The sequence below is a fragment of the Balaenoptera acutorostrata genome, chromosome 15 (assembly GCF_949987535.1).
Source record: "Balaenoptera acutorostrata chromosome 15, mBalAcu1.1, whole genome shotgun sequence".
NCBI lineage: Eukaryota > Metazoa > Chordata > Mammalia > Artiodactyla > Balaenopteridae > Balaenoptera > Balaenoptera acutorostrata.
This window is the reverse complement of record NC_080078.1, coordinates 4261336-4278548: the sequence shown is the minus strand read 5'-3', so window position 1 is coordinate 4278548 and position 17213 is coordinate 4261336. Positions and strand designations below refer to the sequence as shown.

General features: G+C 38.4%; 1 protein-coding gene across 4 annotated transcripts in view; it reads left to right on the top strand.

Moving 5' to 3' along the window:
• RNF216 (ring finger protein 216) overlaps positions 1–17213 on the top strand; it is a 190417-nt gene that overhangs the window by 12447 nt on the left and 160757 nt on the right. For all 4 annotated transcript variants that reach the window (XM_007186763.2, XM_007186761.2, XM_057529320.1 and 1 more), the window contains exon 2: positions 7753–7888. In XM_007186763.2, coding sequence (XP_007186825.1) covers positions 7822–7888 — 67 coding nt within the window. In that variant the 5' untranslated portion in view covers positions 7753–7821. The remainder of the gene's footprint in view (positions 1–7752; positions 7889–17213) is intronic.

Genomic DNA, 17213 nt, shown 5'->3' with positions numbered 1-17213 from the left:
TACTATTCTCAGGTTTGAATGGTACCCTGTGCTTTCTGAGGCACCAGTGATGCTTCAGAAATTGTGTGGCTCTTGGTGGTTTGTCCTCATGTGCTTGCACTTTGGAGTTTGTGGAGACTCCTTTGTTTTGTCTTGTTTTTTTTGTAAACTGGAATTCTTGTAACCATGGAATTTTTTTCTGTTTTTATTTGAAAATTTGGGGAGATTTAAAAGCTATGGTGCCACCATTACTGCCATCTTCCCAGAATTTATTTATTTATTTATTTATTTATTTATTTAATTTATATTTGGCTGCTTTGGGTCTTTACTGCTGCGCACGGGCTTTCTCTAGTTGCAGCGAGTGGGGGCTACTCTTCATTGTGGTGCGCAGGCTTCTCATTGCGGTGGCTTCTCTTGTTGCGGAACACGGGCTCTAGGCGCACGGGCTTCAATAGTTGTGGCTCACAGGCTCTAGAGTGCAGGCTCAGTAGTTGTGGTGCACGAGACTAGTTGCTCCGCGGCATGTGGGATCCTCCCGGACCAGGGCTTGAACCCGTGTCTCTCGCACTGGCAGGCGGATTCCTAACCACTGCACCACCAGGGAAGCCCCCATTTTTCTTTTAAGTTGTCTGATTCTTCTTTTTTTTTTTCTCTATTTTCAGTTAACATGTAGGAGTTCTTTATATTTTCTGGATAGGAGTCTTTGTTATATGTATTGCAATTTTGTTTTCCCAGTGGCTTGCCTTTTCACTCTTAATAATTTCTTTGGTGAACAGAAGTTTTTTGTCTTAATGTACAATACTTCAGTCTTTTCTTTGGTGGACAGCCCTTTTTATTTCCTGTTTAAGATATCTTTTCCAGCTCCGATTTGTGAAGGTATTTTCTTATGTTATCTTCCAGAAACTTTATTATTTCACCTTACCATTTAAATCAAGAGTTACCTAAAATTGTTTTCATCTAAGGCATGAAGAAGAGGTCTAGTTCTTTGATCTTTCCTATCTTCCCAAAATATAGTTTTCCAGTACAGTGTCACATAGTTTAAAAATCATGTTTTTCCACTGCTCTGCAGTGCTGCTTTTGTCATAAATCAGTCGTCCATATGTGAATGAATCTGTGGACTCTGTTCCATAGGTCTATTTTTCTCTTCTTTTGCCAATACCACATTGTCTTAATTACTGTAGCTTTATAATAATAAGACTTAATATCCAGTAGTATAAATTCTCCATGTTTTGTTTTTGTTTATGAATGCTTTACTTATTCTTGGCTCTTTACATTTTTCTGTAAGTTTTAGAATCATCTAGTACATATCCATTTTTAAAATCTGACTAAGGCTGTCTTAAACTTGGAGACCAATTTGGGGAGAATTGACATCTTTACAAACTGGAGTTTTCCAACCCACAAATGTGGTATGTCTCTCCATTTATTTACTCTTCTTTAATTTCTCTCAGTGATGTTTCACAGTTTTCTGTGTAGAGGTCTTACACATTTTTCATGTGTTTATCCCTTGTTATTTGATTGTTTTTGATGCTACTCTTCTAAAATGTCTTTTTTTCTAATTGTTTCATACTAGTTCATTTTTTGTATATTGGCCTTGTATCTAGAGATTTTGTTATTCATTCATTCACTTATTCCAGTGGTATCTCTGTGTACAGTTACACATACAGATATACATAATTTTGTTCTCTTGTAATCTTCTAGTATCTTTATTGTTTTCTCTTTCATGTAATCTATCTGGAATTGATATTGATGGGTGGTATAAGGAATGTATCAAGGCTCATTTTCTTCCCATATAGATATCCACTTGGCCCAGCAATGTTTATTGAAAAGGCCATTCTTCCCACTGCATTTCAGTAACACCTTTGTTTTTATGTGGGTGACCAGGTGTATGTGGCTCTGTTTCTGAACCCTCTGTTCTATTTTTCTGTCTTTGCATCAGTACCACAATCTTATCTGCAAATAATGCCACTTTTATTTCTTCCTTTCAACCTGATATTTTATTTCTTTTTATTGCCTGACTACTTGCTACAGCCTCCAATACAGTGCTGACAAAAAAAATGGTGAAAACTCTCCTCAGTTTCAGAGAGAAAGCTTTTCAGTGTTTCACTCTTCGGTGTGAGGATTGCTCTAGTGTTTTTGAAATGGCTTTAATTAGATGAAGGAAAGTCACTTCCAGTACCAATTTGCTGAGAGATTTTAGTCGTGAATAGGTGTTAATTTTGAACACTTTTTTTTTTCAATTGCAATGACTATGTAGTTTTCCTTTATTCTAGTAATGAACGTTGCATTGCTTTGGTTAGGATTTTTCATTTGTGTTCATGAGAGATTCTAGTCTTTCTAGTAATGTTCTCATCATCATTCAGTATAAAAATTGTGGTAGCCTCGTAAAATGATTTCAGAAATAATGTTTGCTCTTTTTCTGTTCTCTGAGTTTTTGTAATACTAGTTACATTTCTTCCTCAAATGTTTAGGAAACTTTACTGGGCTTGCTGTATTCTTTGTGGGAAGGTTATTAATTACTTATTCCATTTCTTTATTTGATAGAGATCTATTGAAATTTAATTTTTTTTTTGTTCAGTTGTGGTAAATTGTGTCTCAAGGAGTTTATTTCAATTAAAATTTCAAATTAAGTGGTATAAAGTTATTCATGGTATTTTTTATATTGTGGAGTCGGTAGTGATGTCTTCTTTAATATTCCAGATGGTGGTAATTTGTGTTCTCTCCCTTTTTTCCTTAATCATTCTTGATAAAGGTTTATCAATCTTATTAATCTTTTTAGATTTTTTTGTATGTTATTAATGTTTTTAGAGAAACCTTTTTGCTTTGATTTTTCTCAGTTTTATGTTTATAATCTGTTTGAATTTCTGCTCTTATAAGTTTCTTCTGTCTACTTTTTCTGGGTTTAATTTACTGCTCTTTTTCTAACTTCTTGAGATCAAAGCTTAAATCAATGATTTTTGGGTTGTTTTTTCTTCTCTAAAGTATGCATTTGGACCTGTAAATTATCCTCTCAGCACTGCTTTAATTCCATCCCACAAATTTTGATGTGTTTTGTTTTTATTACCTTTCAGTTCAGTCAAAATAGTTTCTAATTTTCAATGTAATTTCTTTTTTAACCCATGGGTTGTTTAGGTTGCTTTATTTCTAATACTTAGTAATTTCCAATTTATTTTTCTTTTACTGATTGTTGTCAGACAACACATGCTGTATGATTTCAAGCCCAGCAAATTTGTTGAGGCTAGCTTTATGGCTCAGCATGTAGTCTGTTCAGTAAATGTTCCTGGTGCATTTGAAAATGTGTATTCTACAGTAGTTAGGTGGAGTGATCTATAAATGTCAGTTAAGTCAGCTGTTTGATAGTGCTGTTCAAGTCTTCTGTCCAGCTGTAGGTGTGGATTTGTCTTGTTTCTTTAAGATCTGTCCATTTAAGCCATATATATTTTGAAACTGTGTTATTAAGTTCATACAGGTTCAATGTTGTTATATCTTCTGTGAGTTGACCTTCTTATCTGGATGAAATCTCCCTACTTGTCTGTAATAATACTTGTAATATCCATTTTGTCTGATATTAGTACACTCATGCAGTTTTTTGTGGGTTTTGTGAAGAGCAGGGGGATAAAATAGTTAAAAAGAGAATTTCAACAGAGAACTAGAATTTATTTTTAAAATTCAGATGGACTTTTTTATTGACATATAGTTGCTGTACAATATTATATAAGTTATAGGTGTACAATACAGTGATTTGCAATTTTAAAAGGTTATATTCCATTTATAGTTATTATGAAACATTGGCTATATTCCCCGTGTTGTACAATCAGTATATCCTTGTAGCTTATTTTTATTTTTTATTTATTTATTTTTAAAATTTTATTTATTTATCCATTTATGGCTCTGTTGGGTCTTCGTTTCCGTGCGAGGGCTTTCTCTAGTTGCGGCAAGTGGGGGCCACTCTTCATCACGGTGCGCGGGCCTCTCACTATCGCAGCCTCTCTTGTTGCGGAGCACGGACTCCAGACGCGCAGGCTCAGCAATTGTGGCTCACGGGCCTAGTCGCTCCGCGGCATGTGGGATCTTCCCAGACCAAGGCTCAAACCTGTGTCCCCTGCATTGGCAGGCAGATTCTCAACCACTGCGCCACCAGGGAAGCCCTGTAGCTTATTTTATACCTAATATTTTGTACCTTTATTTCTCTCTACCCCTATATTATTGCCCCTCCCCCCTTTCCTGTTACACTGCTTTGTTCTCTATATGTGTGAGTCTCCTACTTTTTTGTTACATTCAATAGTTTGATGTATTTTTTAGATTCCACATATAAGTAATACTTTACAGTATTTGTTTTTCTCTGTCTTATTTCACTTAGCATAATGTCTTCCACGTCCATTCGTGTTGCTGCAAATGGCAAAACTGTGTTCTTTTTTTTTATGGCTGAGTAGTATTTCACTGTATAAATATACCACATCTTCTTTATCCATTCATCTTTTGATGGACACTTAAGTTGCTTCAGTATTTTGGCAATTGTAAATAATGCTGCAATGAAAATTGGGGTGCATGTATCTTTTCGAATCAGTGTTTTTGTTTTTTTCAGATAAATACCCAAGAGTGGAATTGCTAGGTCATATGGTAGTTGTATTTTTAGTTTTTTGAGAAACCTCCATGCTGTTTTCCATAGTGGCTGCTCCAGTTTATATTCCCACCAACAGTGTACGAGGGTTCCCTTTTCTCCCCATCCTCTCCAACATTTGTTATTTGTGTTCTTTTTAATGATGGCCATTCTGACAGATGTGAGTTGATATCTCTTTGTGGTTTTGATTTGTATTTCCCTGATGATTAGCGATGTTGAACATCTTTTCATGTGCTTGTTGGCCATCTGCATTTCCTCAGATGGACATTTTATAACTAAAAACTAGTGTCTGAAATTAAGAACTTATTAGATGAGTTGTTTATGTTTGATGTTTGCTTTCTATTCTTTTACTTTAAATATTTCAGTTTTCTTGTACTTACAGTGTTTATCTTGTAAAACACTCTTAGTTGGGTTTTATTTATCCATTCTGATAATCTTTGCCTTTTAATTGTAGTAGTCTGTTTATGTAATATAATTTCTGATACAGTTGAATTATTTAAAGTTGTACAGCATAAAGACTTGACTTACATACACTGTGAAATGATTACCGCAATAAGTTTAGTTAATATCCATCCATATAGATACTAAAAGAAAAAAGAAAAAAAATTTTTCTTCCTATGATGAGAACTTTTAGGGTTTACCTTCTTAGCAACTTTCAAATGTACCAGACAGCAGTGTTAGCCTTAGTCCCCATGCTGTACATTACATCCCCAGTACTTGTTTATCTTATACCTGGAAGTTTTACCTTTTGACCACCTTCATCCAATTCCCCCACCTCTTGTAAACACAAATCTGATCTCTTTTTCTGAGTTTTTTTAAAATAGTTTTGGGTTTTTTGTTTGTTTTTAGATTCCACATGTAAGTGAGATCATACAGAATTTGTCTTTCTCTATCGGACTTATTTCACCTAGTATGATGCTCTCAGGGTCAATCCATGTTGTCTCAGATGTCAGGATTTCCTTCTTTTTTGTAGTTGAATAGTATTCCATTTTCTTTACCCATTCATCTGTCAGTGGACACTTAGGTTGCTTTCATGTTTTGGCTATTATAAATAGTGATGCAGTGAACATGGCAGTGCAGATATCTTCAAAGTATCGAGATACTTCGTTTCCTTCAGATATATACCCAGAAGTGGAATTGCTGGATCATGTCGTAGTTCTATTTTAAAATTTTTGAGGTACCTCCATATTGTTTTCCTTAGTGGCTGTTCCAACTTATAATCCCACCAACAGTGTACAAAGGTTCCCTTTTTCCATATCCTGCTAGCATTGTTATCGCTCATAACAATGAATTTTTGAATGAATGATAGCCATTCTGACAGGCAGAGGTGATTTTGATTTGCATTTCCCCCATGTTTAGTGCTGTTGAGCACCTTTTAATATACCTGTTGGCCATTTGAATATCTTATTTGGGAAAATGTCTATTTAAGTCCTTTGCCCATTTTTAAAAATTGGATTATTTGGGTTTTTTGCCATTGATCTCTGTGAGTTCTTTATATATTCTGGGTTTTAGCACCGTATTAGGGGTTATGATTTGCAGATATTTTCACCTATTCCATAGGTTGCTGTAATTGAGTTTTTAATTTTCCTTTTTTTTATATATATATAAATTTATTTATTTATTTATGGCTGCTTTGGGTCTTCATTGCTGTATGAGGGCTTTCTCTAGTTGTGATGAGTGGGGCTACTCTTCATTGCAGTGCACAGGCCTCTCGCTGCGGTGGCCTCTCTCGTTGTGGAGCACAGGCTGTAGGCATGCGGGCTTCAGTAGTTGCGCACGTGGGCTTAGTTGCTGCCCGGCATGTGGGATGTTCCCGGACCAGGGCTCGAACCTGAGTCCCCTGCATTGGCAGGCAGATTCTTAACCACTGCGCCACCAGGGAAGCCCTGATTTTACTTCTTGAAAAATGTTTTTTAGTTCCTTATTTTGTTTAATTTTTCCAGTTTAATTTTACTTTTTTAAAATATACGTCCCATCTGTTCTTTGATCCTTTGCTGATGTTTTGTATGTTCTTTTGCAGTAATAGTTTTTTTTATTTCCATTTTTTCTCTTCTGTTAGGTTTTTATTTATTTGTTTATTTATTTTATATAAGCTGCTATAGATACACATCTTTATTTTACTTTATTTTTTTGACTGCACGGGGTCTTCATTGTTGTGTGTGGGCTTTCTCTAGTTGCGGCAAGCAGGGGCTACTCTTCGTTGCAGTGCGCGTGCTTCTCATTGTGGTGGCTTCTCTTGTTGCGAAGCACAGGCTCTAGGTGCATGGGCTTCAGTGGTTGCAGCATGCGGCCTCAATAGCTGTGGCTCGCGGGCTCTAGAGCACAGGCTCAGTAGTTGTGGTGCACAGGCTCAGTTGCTCCACGGCATGTGGGATCTTCCCAGACCAGGGCTCGAACCAATGCTCCCCTGCATTGGCAGGCAGATTCTTAATAACCACTGTGCCACCAGGGAAGTCCCGTCCTGTTAGCTTTTTAGTTATTCTTTTTTCTTTTTATTTATTTATTTTTTATTATTTTGTTGTTGTTGTGCTGGGTCTTGGTTGCAGCAGGTGGGCTCCTTAGTTGCCGCTTGCCTGCTCTTTAGTTGCGGCACACGAGCTCCTTAGTTGTGGCACACAAACTCTTAGTCGCAGCATGCATGTGGGATCTAGTTCCCTGGCCAGGGATCGAACCTGGGCCCCCTGCACTGGGAGTGCGGAGTCTTAACCAGTGTGCCACCGGGGAAGTCCCTTTATTTTTCTTTTTCTTTCTTTTTAATTTATTTTATTTATTTATTTTTTGGCTCATTGGGTCTTCATTGCTGCGTACGGGTTTTCTCTAGTTGTGGCAAGCGGGGAGCTTCTCTTGTTGCGGAGCGTGGTCTCTAGGCACGCAGGCTTCAGTAGTTGTGGCACGCGGGCCCTAGAGCACAGGCTCAGTAGTTGTGGCGCATGGGCTTAGTTGCTCCATAGCATGTGAAATCTTCCCAGACCAGGACTTGAAGCCGTGTCCCCTGCATTGGCAGGCAGATTCTTAACCACTGTGCCACCAGGGAAGCCCCTATTTTTCTTTTTAGTGGTGTTTTCACGATAAGCTTAGAATGCTACCTTGACCAGGTATGTGGGAAGAGTTTTGATATTCCCTTATTCTTAATTTTCTTTTTTTTTCTTTTTCAGACTCTTTGGAACAGGTAGTCACCATGTTTAGATATTAGCAAGCACATAGGTGTATGTCTGCATTGGAAAATGGCAGAGGGAAACAACAATGAAGAGGTAATTCACTTGAACAACTTCCACTGCCACCGGGGACGAGGTAAGTGTTCTCACTTTCTCTCTTTCATCATTGCTTTTTCCCTTAGTGTTACAGTTATATTGTCTTTGAAATGAATCTGTTCTGCACCATGTAAAACCCAGAGACGTTTCGTTTTTAGATCTCAGGACATCAGGTTTAAACGGACTCGTCAGACTAGAATTTTGTGTCAAATGGTGATTCCTGCTGGCATGAATGAAGTTTAAGAATCTTCTATCACAAGTAGATTAGATCTTAAGGGGTAGGAGTATGGGAACTGTGGTAGTTCCTCAGTTTTTGAAGGAATGGTGACTGCAGAGGAGTGCTCCTCCAGACCTATACATTCTGAAAGTACTGAATCTGCTGCTAAGCACTTCTGGTCCCTCATACAATACTTAATTTCGTTTTTGCCAGAGATTCTGGTTTAGCCTTACAAGGAATTTTAGGACTTGTATTCTTTGACTTTACAGTTTAAAATTGGGGGAAATTCATTGATTCATAAAGGGAAGGGAGCCTACATTTCTCTAAGATTCTTAAATGCACATGAAATTTCTTATCAGATCGTAATTCACAGTTACATCTAGACTAAAAGGAAAAACGTTATGCTGATGAGTAGGAAAAGATCATAAGTATAAATTCCATGGAAAAAGTTATACCATTTCTTGTGTGTTTTCCCGTTGATAATATTTTGTGCTTATGAAGAAGTTTTTTTTTTTTTCCAGCAGAAGGTAAATTATATATATATGGCTTTCAGATCATTTAAAATTGAGCAAATTTTATTAAGGAAATAAATTGAGAAAAACAAATTTGTTTAAGCTATGCAAATTATGAAAACAAAAGAAATACTGAATTTTTTAGGATTTTATTAATGTGTATTCTAACTTGGTAGTGACTGTAGCCATAATTTATTGTGATTTGGGAAGTTTTAAATCCTACCTGTAATTTGTACGTATGATCATTTCCAAATTTTCTGAACATGTATATCAAATTAATATTGTGATTGTTTTTTTAACTGGGTCTTAAATATACTTCAACAAAGTTTCTTTAAGAGCAACTAATTTCTTCTGGGAAATCATCGGCTTTAGAGGTATATTTTTCTGTTGGACACGTTTTGTGTATTTTGCACCCATCGTGAGGAATTTTGTCGTGAGGAATGTGTGAGGAACTATACACATTTTAAGTGTATAGTTAAGTAAGTTTTGAAAAATGAATATACCCATATAACCACCACCTCAATCATGATGTACAACATATCCAGAAAGATTCCTATATGCCCCTTTGCAGGTAGTCCTCACCCCACTCCTGAACTAAGGAAACCACTGATTTGCTTTTTGTCACTATACAGTTTCATATAAATGGAATCATACAGTGTTTACTGTTTGTCCTGAATTTTTCTGCACAGCATAATTCTTTTGATTCATCCATGTTGTTGCATGTATCAGTAATTCAATCCCTTTTAATTACTGAATAGTATTCACCTAGAATTCTATATCCAGTGAAGATAGCCTTAAAAATAAAGGTAAAATAGGGCTTCCCTGATGGCGCAGTGGTTGAGAATCTGCCTGCCAATGCAGGGGACACGGGTTCGAGCCCTGGTCTGGGAAGATCCCACATGCCGCGGAGCGACTAGGCCCGTGAGCCACAATTGCTGAGCCTGCATGTCTGGAGCCTGTGCTCCACAACAAGAGAGACCGCGATAGTGAGAGGCCTGCGCACCGCGATGAAGAGTGGCCCCCACTTGCCGCAACTAGAGAAAGCCCTTGCACAGAAACGAAGACCCAACACAGCCATAAATAAATAAATAAATAAATAAAATTTTAAAAGTAAATAAATAAAGGTAAAATAAAAAAAGATTAAAAGTACAACAATAAAAAAAAGATACATTATACAAATAGTAGTCCTCAAAACAGAGCTGTTAAGTCTATATATTATCAGATAAAGTAGACAATCCAGCCAGAAGTGTTAATAAAGATAAAGAATTCTGGGAAAGATAGAGTCTGGGAAGATAGAACAATTCTAATCTCTATAGAGTAGTAATATGGTATCAAAATATACAAAGAAAAAATTGACAGAACTAAAAGGGGAGTTGGACAAATCTACAATCAAAATGGGAGATTTTAACATGTTTCTTTCTATAACTGAGAGAGACCAAGCACACAGAAACATTTGTATGAATATGGAACACTGGAAGAACACGATCAACAAACTTGACATAATAAACATATATGATGGGATTGCCACTGTACTCGGGACAGATCCCAGCGGCTGAAACCCTGTCTGCCCTCCAGGCCGCACACCAGGTGTTGCTGTCTCTAAGCTGAACCTGGTCACCTTTTTTGAGCAAAGAGCCCTGGGATGTGAAGAAAAGGAGACAACAGTCATACACCCAGAGTGTGAGTACAGAGAGACCTTCAAGATGGCAGAGGAGTGAGACATGGAGATCGTCTTCCTCCCCACAAATACATCAGAACTACATCTACATGTGCAACAACTTCTACAGAACACCTACTGAACGCAGGCAGAAGACCTCAGACTTCCCAAGAGGCAAGAAACTCCCCACGTACCTGGGTAGGACAAAAGAAAAAAGGAAAAACAGACAAAAAAATAGGGACGGGACCTGCACCACTGGGAGGGAGCTGTGAAGGAGGAAAAGTTTTCTCACACTAGGAAGCCCCTTCACTGGTGGAGACGGGGCGTTGTGGGGGGGGTGGAAGCTTCAGAGCCACAGAGGAGAGCACAGCAACAGGGGTGCAGAGGGCAAAGTGGAGAGATTCCGCACAGAGGATGGGTGCCAACCAGCACTCACCAGCCTGAGAGGCTTGTCTGCACACCCGCTGGGGTGGGCGGGGGCTGGGAGCTGAGGCTCAGGCTCCGGAGGTCAGATCCCAGGGAGAGGACTGGGGTCAACTGCATGAACACAGCCTGAAGGGGGCTAGTGTGCCACAGCTAGCCGGGAGGGAGTCCGGGAAAAAGTCTGGACCTGCCTAAGAGGCGAGAGACCATTGTTTCGGGGTGCGCAAGGAGAGGGGATTCAGATCACCGCCTAAACGAGCTCCAGAGACAGGTGTGAGCTGTGGCTATCAGCGCAGACCCCAGAGACAGGCATGAGACGCTAAGGCTGCTGTTACAGACTCCAAGAAGCCTGTGTACAAGCACAGGTCACTGTCCACACCTCCCCTCCCGGGAGCCTGTGCAGCCCGCCACTACCAGGGTCCCGTGATCCAGGGACAACTTGCCCGGGAGAACACACGGCGCACCTCAGGCTGTTGAAACGTCACACCAGCCTCTGCCACCGCAGGCTCACCCCACATTCTGTACCCCTCCCTCCCCCTGGCCTGAGTGAGCCAGAGCCCCCTAATCAGCTGCTACTTTAACCCTGTCCCGTCTGAGTGAAGAACAGACACCCTCAGGTGACCTACATGCAGAGGCGGGCCCAAATCCAAAGCTGAACCCCAGGAGCTGTGCAAACAAAGAAGAGAAAGGGAAATCTCTCCCAGCAGCCTCAGGAGCAGCGGATTATATCGCCACACTCAACTTGATGTACCCTGCATCTGTGGAATGCCTGAATAGACACCCTTATCCCAAAATTGAGGCGGTGGACTTTGGGAGCAACGATATATATATTTTACTCCTTTTTCTCTTTTTGTGAGTTTGTATGTGTATGCTTCTTTGTGTGATTTTGTCTATATAGCTTTGCTTTTACCAACTGTCCTAGGGTTCTGTTTGTCCTTTTTTTTTTTAACTTTTAATTTTTTTATTTTTAATAATTATTATTTATTTTTTATTTTAATAATTATTTTATTTTATTTATTTTTTCTTTCTTTCTTTTTTTTCTCCCTTTTCTTCTGAGCCATGTGGCTCACAGGGTCTTGGTGCTCTGGCTGGGTGTCAGGCCTGTGTCTCTGAGGTGGGAGAGCCAAGTTCAGGACGTTGGTCCACCAGAGACCTCCTGGCTCCATGTAATATTAAACAGCAAAAGCTCTCCCAGAAATCTCCATCTCAATGCCAAGACCCAGCTCCACTCAATGACCAGCAAGCTACAGTGCTGGATGCCCTATGCCAAACAACTAGCAAGACAGGAACACAACCCCACCCATTAACAGAGAGGCTGCCTAAAATCATAATAAGGTCACAGACACCCCAAAACACACCATCGGATGCGGTCCTGCCCACCAGAAAGACAAGATCTAGCCTCTTTCTCCAGAACACAGGCACCAGTCCCCTCCACCAGGAAGCCTACACAACCCACCGAACCAACCTTAGCCACTGGGAGCAGACACCAAAAACAGCGAGAACTACAAACCTGCAGCCTGCGAAAAGGAGACCCCAAACACAGTAAGTTAAGCAAAATGAGAAGAGAGAAACACACAGCAGATGAAAGAGCAAGGTAAAAACCCACCAGACCAAACAAATGAAGAGGAAATAGTCAGTCTACCTGAAAAAGAATTCAGAATAATGAGAGTGAAGATGATCCAAAATCTTGGAAATAGAATGGAGAAAATACAAGAAACATTTAACAAGGACCTAGAAGAACTAAAAAGCAAACAAACAATGATGAACAACACAATAAATGAAATTAAAAATTCTCTAGAAGGAGTCAGTAGCAAAATAACTGAGGCAGAAGAATGAATAAGTGACCTGGAAGATAAAATAGTGGAAATAACTACTGCAGAGCAGAATAAAGAAAAAAGAATGAAAAGAATTGAGGACAGTCTTAGAGACCTCTGGGGCAACATTAAACACACCAGCATTTGAATTATTGGGGTCCCAGAAAAGAGAAAAAGAAAGGGACTGAGAAAATATTTGTAGAGATTATAGTTGAAAACTTCCCTAATATGGGAAAGGAAAGAGTTAATCACATCCAGGAAGTGCAGAGAGTCCCATACAAGATAAATCCAAGGAGAAACACTCCAAGACACATATTAATCAAACTATCAAAAATTAAATACAAAGAAAAAGTATTAAAAGCAGCAAGGGAAAAACAACAAATAATATACAAGGGAATCCCTTGTATGTTAACAGCTGATCCCCTTGTCAGGTTAACAGCTGATCTTTCAGCAGAAACTCTGCAAGCCAGAAGGGAGTAGCAGGACATATTTAAAGTGATGAAAGGGAAAAACCTACAACCAAGATTACCCAGCAAGGATCTCATTCAGATTCGATGGAGAAATTAAAACCTTTACAGACAAGCAAAAGCTAAGAGAATTCAGCACCACCAAACCAGCTGTACAATAAATGTTAAAGGAACTTCTCTAGGCAGGAAACACAAGAGAAGGAAAAGACCTACAATAACAAACCCAGAACAATCAAGGAAATGGTAATAAGAACATACATATCGATAATTACCTTAAATGTAAATGGATTAAATGCTCCAACCAAAAGACATAGACTGGCTGAATGGATACAAAAACAAGACCCGTATATATGCTGTCTACAAGAGACCCACTTCAGACTAGGGACACATACAGACTGAAAGTGAGGGGATGGAAAAAGATATTCCATGCAAATGGAAATCAAAAGAAAGCTGGAGTAGCAGTTCTCATATCAGACAAAATAGACTTTAAAGACTATTACAAGAGACAAAGAAGGACACTACATAATGATCAAGGGATCAAACCAAGAAGGAAGATATAACAATTGTAAATATTTATGCACCCAACATAGGAGCACCTCAATACATAAGGCAAATACTAACAGCCATAAAAGGGGAAATCGACAGTAACACAATCATAGTAGGGGACTTTAACACCCCACTTTCACTAATGGACAGATCATCCAAAATGAAAATAAATAAGGAAACACAAGCTTTAAATGACACATTAAACAAGATGGACTTAATTGATATTAATAGGACATTCCATCCAAAAACAACAGAATACACTTTCTTCTCAAGTGTTTATGGAACATTCTCCAGGATAGATCATATCTTGGGTCACAGATCAAGCCTTGGTAAATTTAAGAAAATTGATTTAGTATCAAGTATCTTTTCCGATCACAATGCTATGAGACTAGATATCAATTACAGGAAGAAATCTGCAAAAAATACAAATACATGGAGGCTAAACAGTGCACTACTTAATAACCAAGAGATCACTGAAGAAATCAAAGAGGAAATCAGAAAATACCTAGAAAGAAATGACAATGAGAACACGGCAACCCAAAACCTATGGGATGCAGCAAAAGCAGTTCTAAGAGGGAAGCTTATAGCAATACAGTCCTACCTCAAGAAACAAGAAACATCTCAAATAAACAACCTAACCTTACACCTAAAGCAATTAGAGAAAGAAGAGCAAAAAAAACCCCAGAATTTGCAGAAGGAAAGAAATCATAAAGATCAGATCAGAAATAAATGAAAAATGAAGGAAACGATAGCAAAGATCAATAAAACTAAAATCTGGTTCTTTGAGAAGATAAACAAAATTGATAAACCATTAGCCAGACTCATCAAGCAAAAAAGGGAGAAGACTCAAATCAATAGCATTAGAAATGAAAAAGGAGAAGTAACAACTGACACTGCAGAAATACAAAGGATCATGAGAGATTACTACAAGCAGCTATATGCCAATAAAATGGACAAACTGGAAGAACTGGACAAATTTTTAGAAAAGCACAACCTTCTAAGACTGAACCAGGAAGAGATAGAAAATATAAACAGACTAATCACAATCACTGAAATTGAGACTGTGATTAAAAATCTTCCAAAAAACAAAAGCCCGGGACCAGATGGCTTCACAGGCGAATTCTATCAAACATTTAGAGAAGAGCTAACACCTATCCTTCTCAAAATATAGCAGAGGGAGGAACACTCCCAAACTCATTCTAAGAGGCCACCATCACCCTGATACCAAAACCAGACAAAGATGTCACAAAGAAAGAAAACTACAGGCCAATATCACTGATGAACATACATGCAAAAATCCTCAACAAAATACTAGCAAACAATCCAACAGCACATTAAAAGGATCATACACCATGGTCAAGTGGGGTTTATCCCAGGAATGCAAGGATTCTTCAATATATGCAAATCAATCAATGTGATACACCATATTAACAAATTGAAGGATAAAAACCATACGATTATGTCAATAGATGCAGAAAAAGCTTTTGACAAAATTCAACACCCATTTATGATAAAAACCCTCCAGAAAGTAAGCATAGAGGGAACTTACCTCAACATAATAAAGGCCATATATGACAGTCCCACAGCCAACATTGTCCTCAATGGTGAAAAACTGAAACCATTTCCACTAAGATCAGGAACAAAACAAGGTTACCTACTCTCACCACTGTTATTCAACATAGTTTTGGAAGTGTTAGCCACAGCAATCAGAGAAGAAAAAGAAATAAAAGGAATCGAAATCGGAAAAGAAGTAAAGCTGTCACTGTTTGCAGATGACATGATACTATACATAGAGAATCCTAAAACTGCTACCAGAAAACTACTAGAGCTAATCAATGAATTTGGTAAAGTAGCAGGATACAAAATTAATGCACAGAAATTTCTTGCATTCCTATACAATAATGATAAAAAATCTGAAAGAGAAATTAAGGAAACACTCCCATTTACCATTGCAACCAAAAGAATAAAATACCTAGGAATAAACCTAACTAAGGAGACAAAAGACCTGTATGCAGAAAACTATAAGACACTGATGAAAGAAATTAAAGATGCTACAAACACATGGAGAGATATACCACGTTCTTGGATTGGAAGAAACAACATTGTGAAAATGACTCTACTACCCAAAGCAATATACAGATTCAATGCAATCTCTATCAAACTATCAGTGGCATTTTTCACAGAACTAGAACAAAAAATCTTAAAATTTGTATGGATACACAAAAGACCCCAAATAGCCAAAGCAATCTTGAGAAAGAAAAACAGAGCCGGAGGAATCAGGCTCCCTGACTTCAGACTATACTACAAAGCTGCCGTAATCAAGACAGTATGGTACTGGCACAAAAACAGAAATACAGATCAATGGAACAGGATAGAAAGCCCAGAGATAAACCCACACACATATGGTCACCTTATTTTTGATAAAGGAGGCAAGAATATACAATGGAACAAAGACAGCCTCTTCAATAAGTGGTGCTGGGAAAACTGGACAGCTACATGTAAAAGAATGAAATTAGAACACTCCCTAACACCATGCACAAAAATAAACTCAAAATGGATTAAAGACCTAAATGTAAGGCCAGACACTATCAAACTCTTAGAGGAAAACATAGGCAGAACACTCTATGACATAAATCACAGCAAGATCCTTTTTGACCCACCTCTTAGAGAAATGGAAATAAAAACAAAAATAAACAAATGGGACCTAATGAAACTTACAAGCTTTTGCACAGCAAAGGAAACCATAAACAAGACGAAAAGACAACCCTCAGAATGGGAGAAAATATTTGCAAATGAAGCAACTGACAAAGAATTAATCTCCAAAATTTACAAGCGGCTTGTGCAGCTCAATATCAAAAAAACAAACAACCCAATCCAAAAATAGGCAGTAGACCTAAATAGACATTTCTCCAAAGAAGATATACAGATAGCCAACAAACACATGAGAGAATGCTCAACATCACTAATCATCAGAGAAATGCAAATCAAAACTACAATGAGGTGTCACTTCACACCAGTCAGAATGGCCATCCTCAGAAAATCCACAAACAATAAATGCTGGAGAGGGTGTGGAGAAAAGGGAACCCTCTTGCACTGTTGATGGGAATGTAAAATGATACAGCCACTATGGAGAACAGTATGGAGGTTCCTTAAAAAACTAAAAAGAGAGCTACCATACGACCCAGCAATCCCACTACTGGGCATATACCCTGAGAAAACCATAATTCAAAAAGAGTCATGTACCACAATATTCATTGCAGCTCTATTTACAATAGCCAGGACATGGAAGCAACTTAAGTGTCCATTGACAGATGAATGGATAAAGAAGATGTGGCACATATATACAATGGAATATTACTCAGCCATAAAAAGAAATGAAATTGAGTTATTTGTAGTGAGGTGGATGGACCTAGAGTCTGTCATACAGAGTGAAGTAAGTCAGAAAGAGAAAAACAAATACCGTATGCTAACACATATATATGCAATCTAAAAAAAAAATGGTTATGAAGAACCTAGGGGCAGGACAGGAATAAAGATGCAGATGTAGAGAATGGACTTGAGGACATGGGGAGGGGGAAGGGTAAGCTGGGACGAAGTGAGAGAGTGGCATGGACATATATACACTACCAAATGTAAAATAGATAGCTAGTGGGAAGCAGCCGCATAGCACAGAGAGATCAGCTTGGTGCTTTTTGACCACCTAGAAGGGTGGGATGGGGAGTGTGGGAG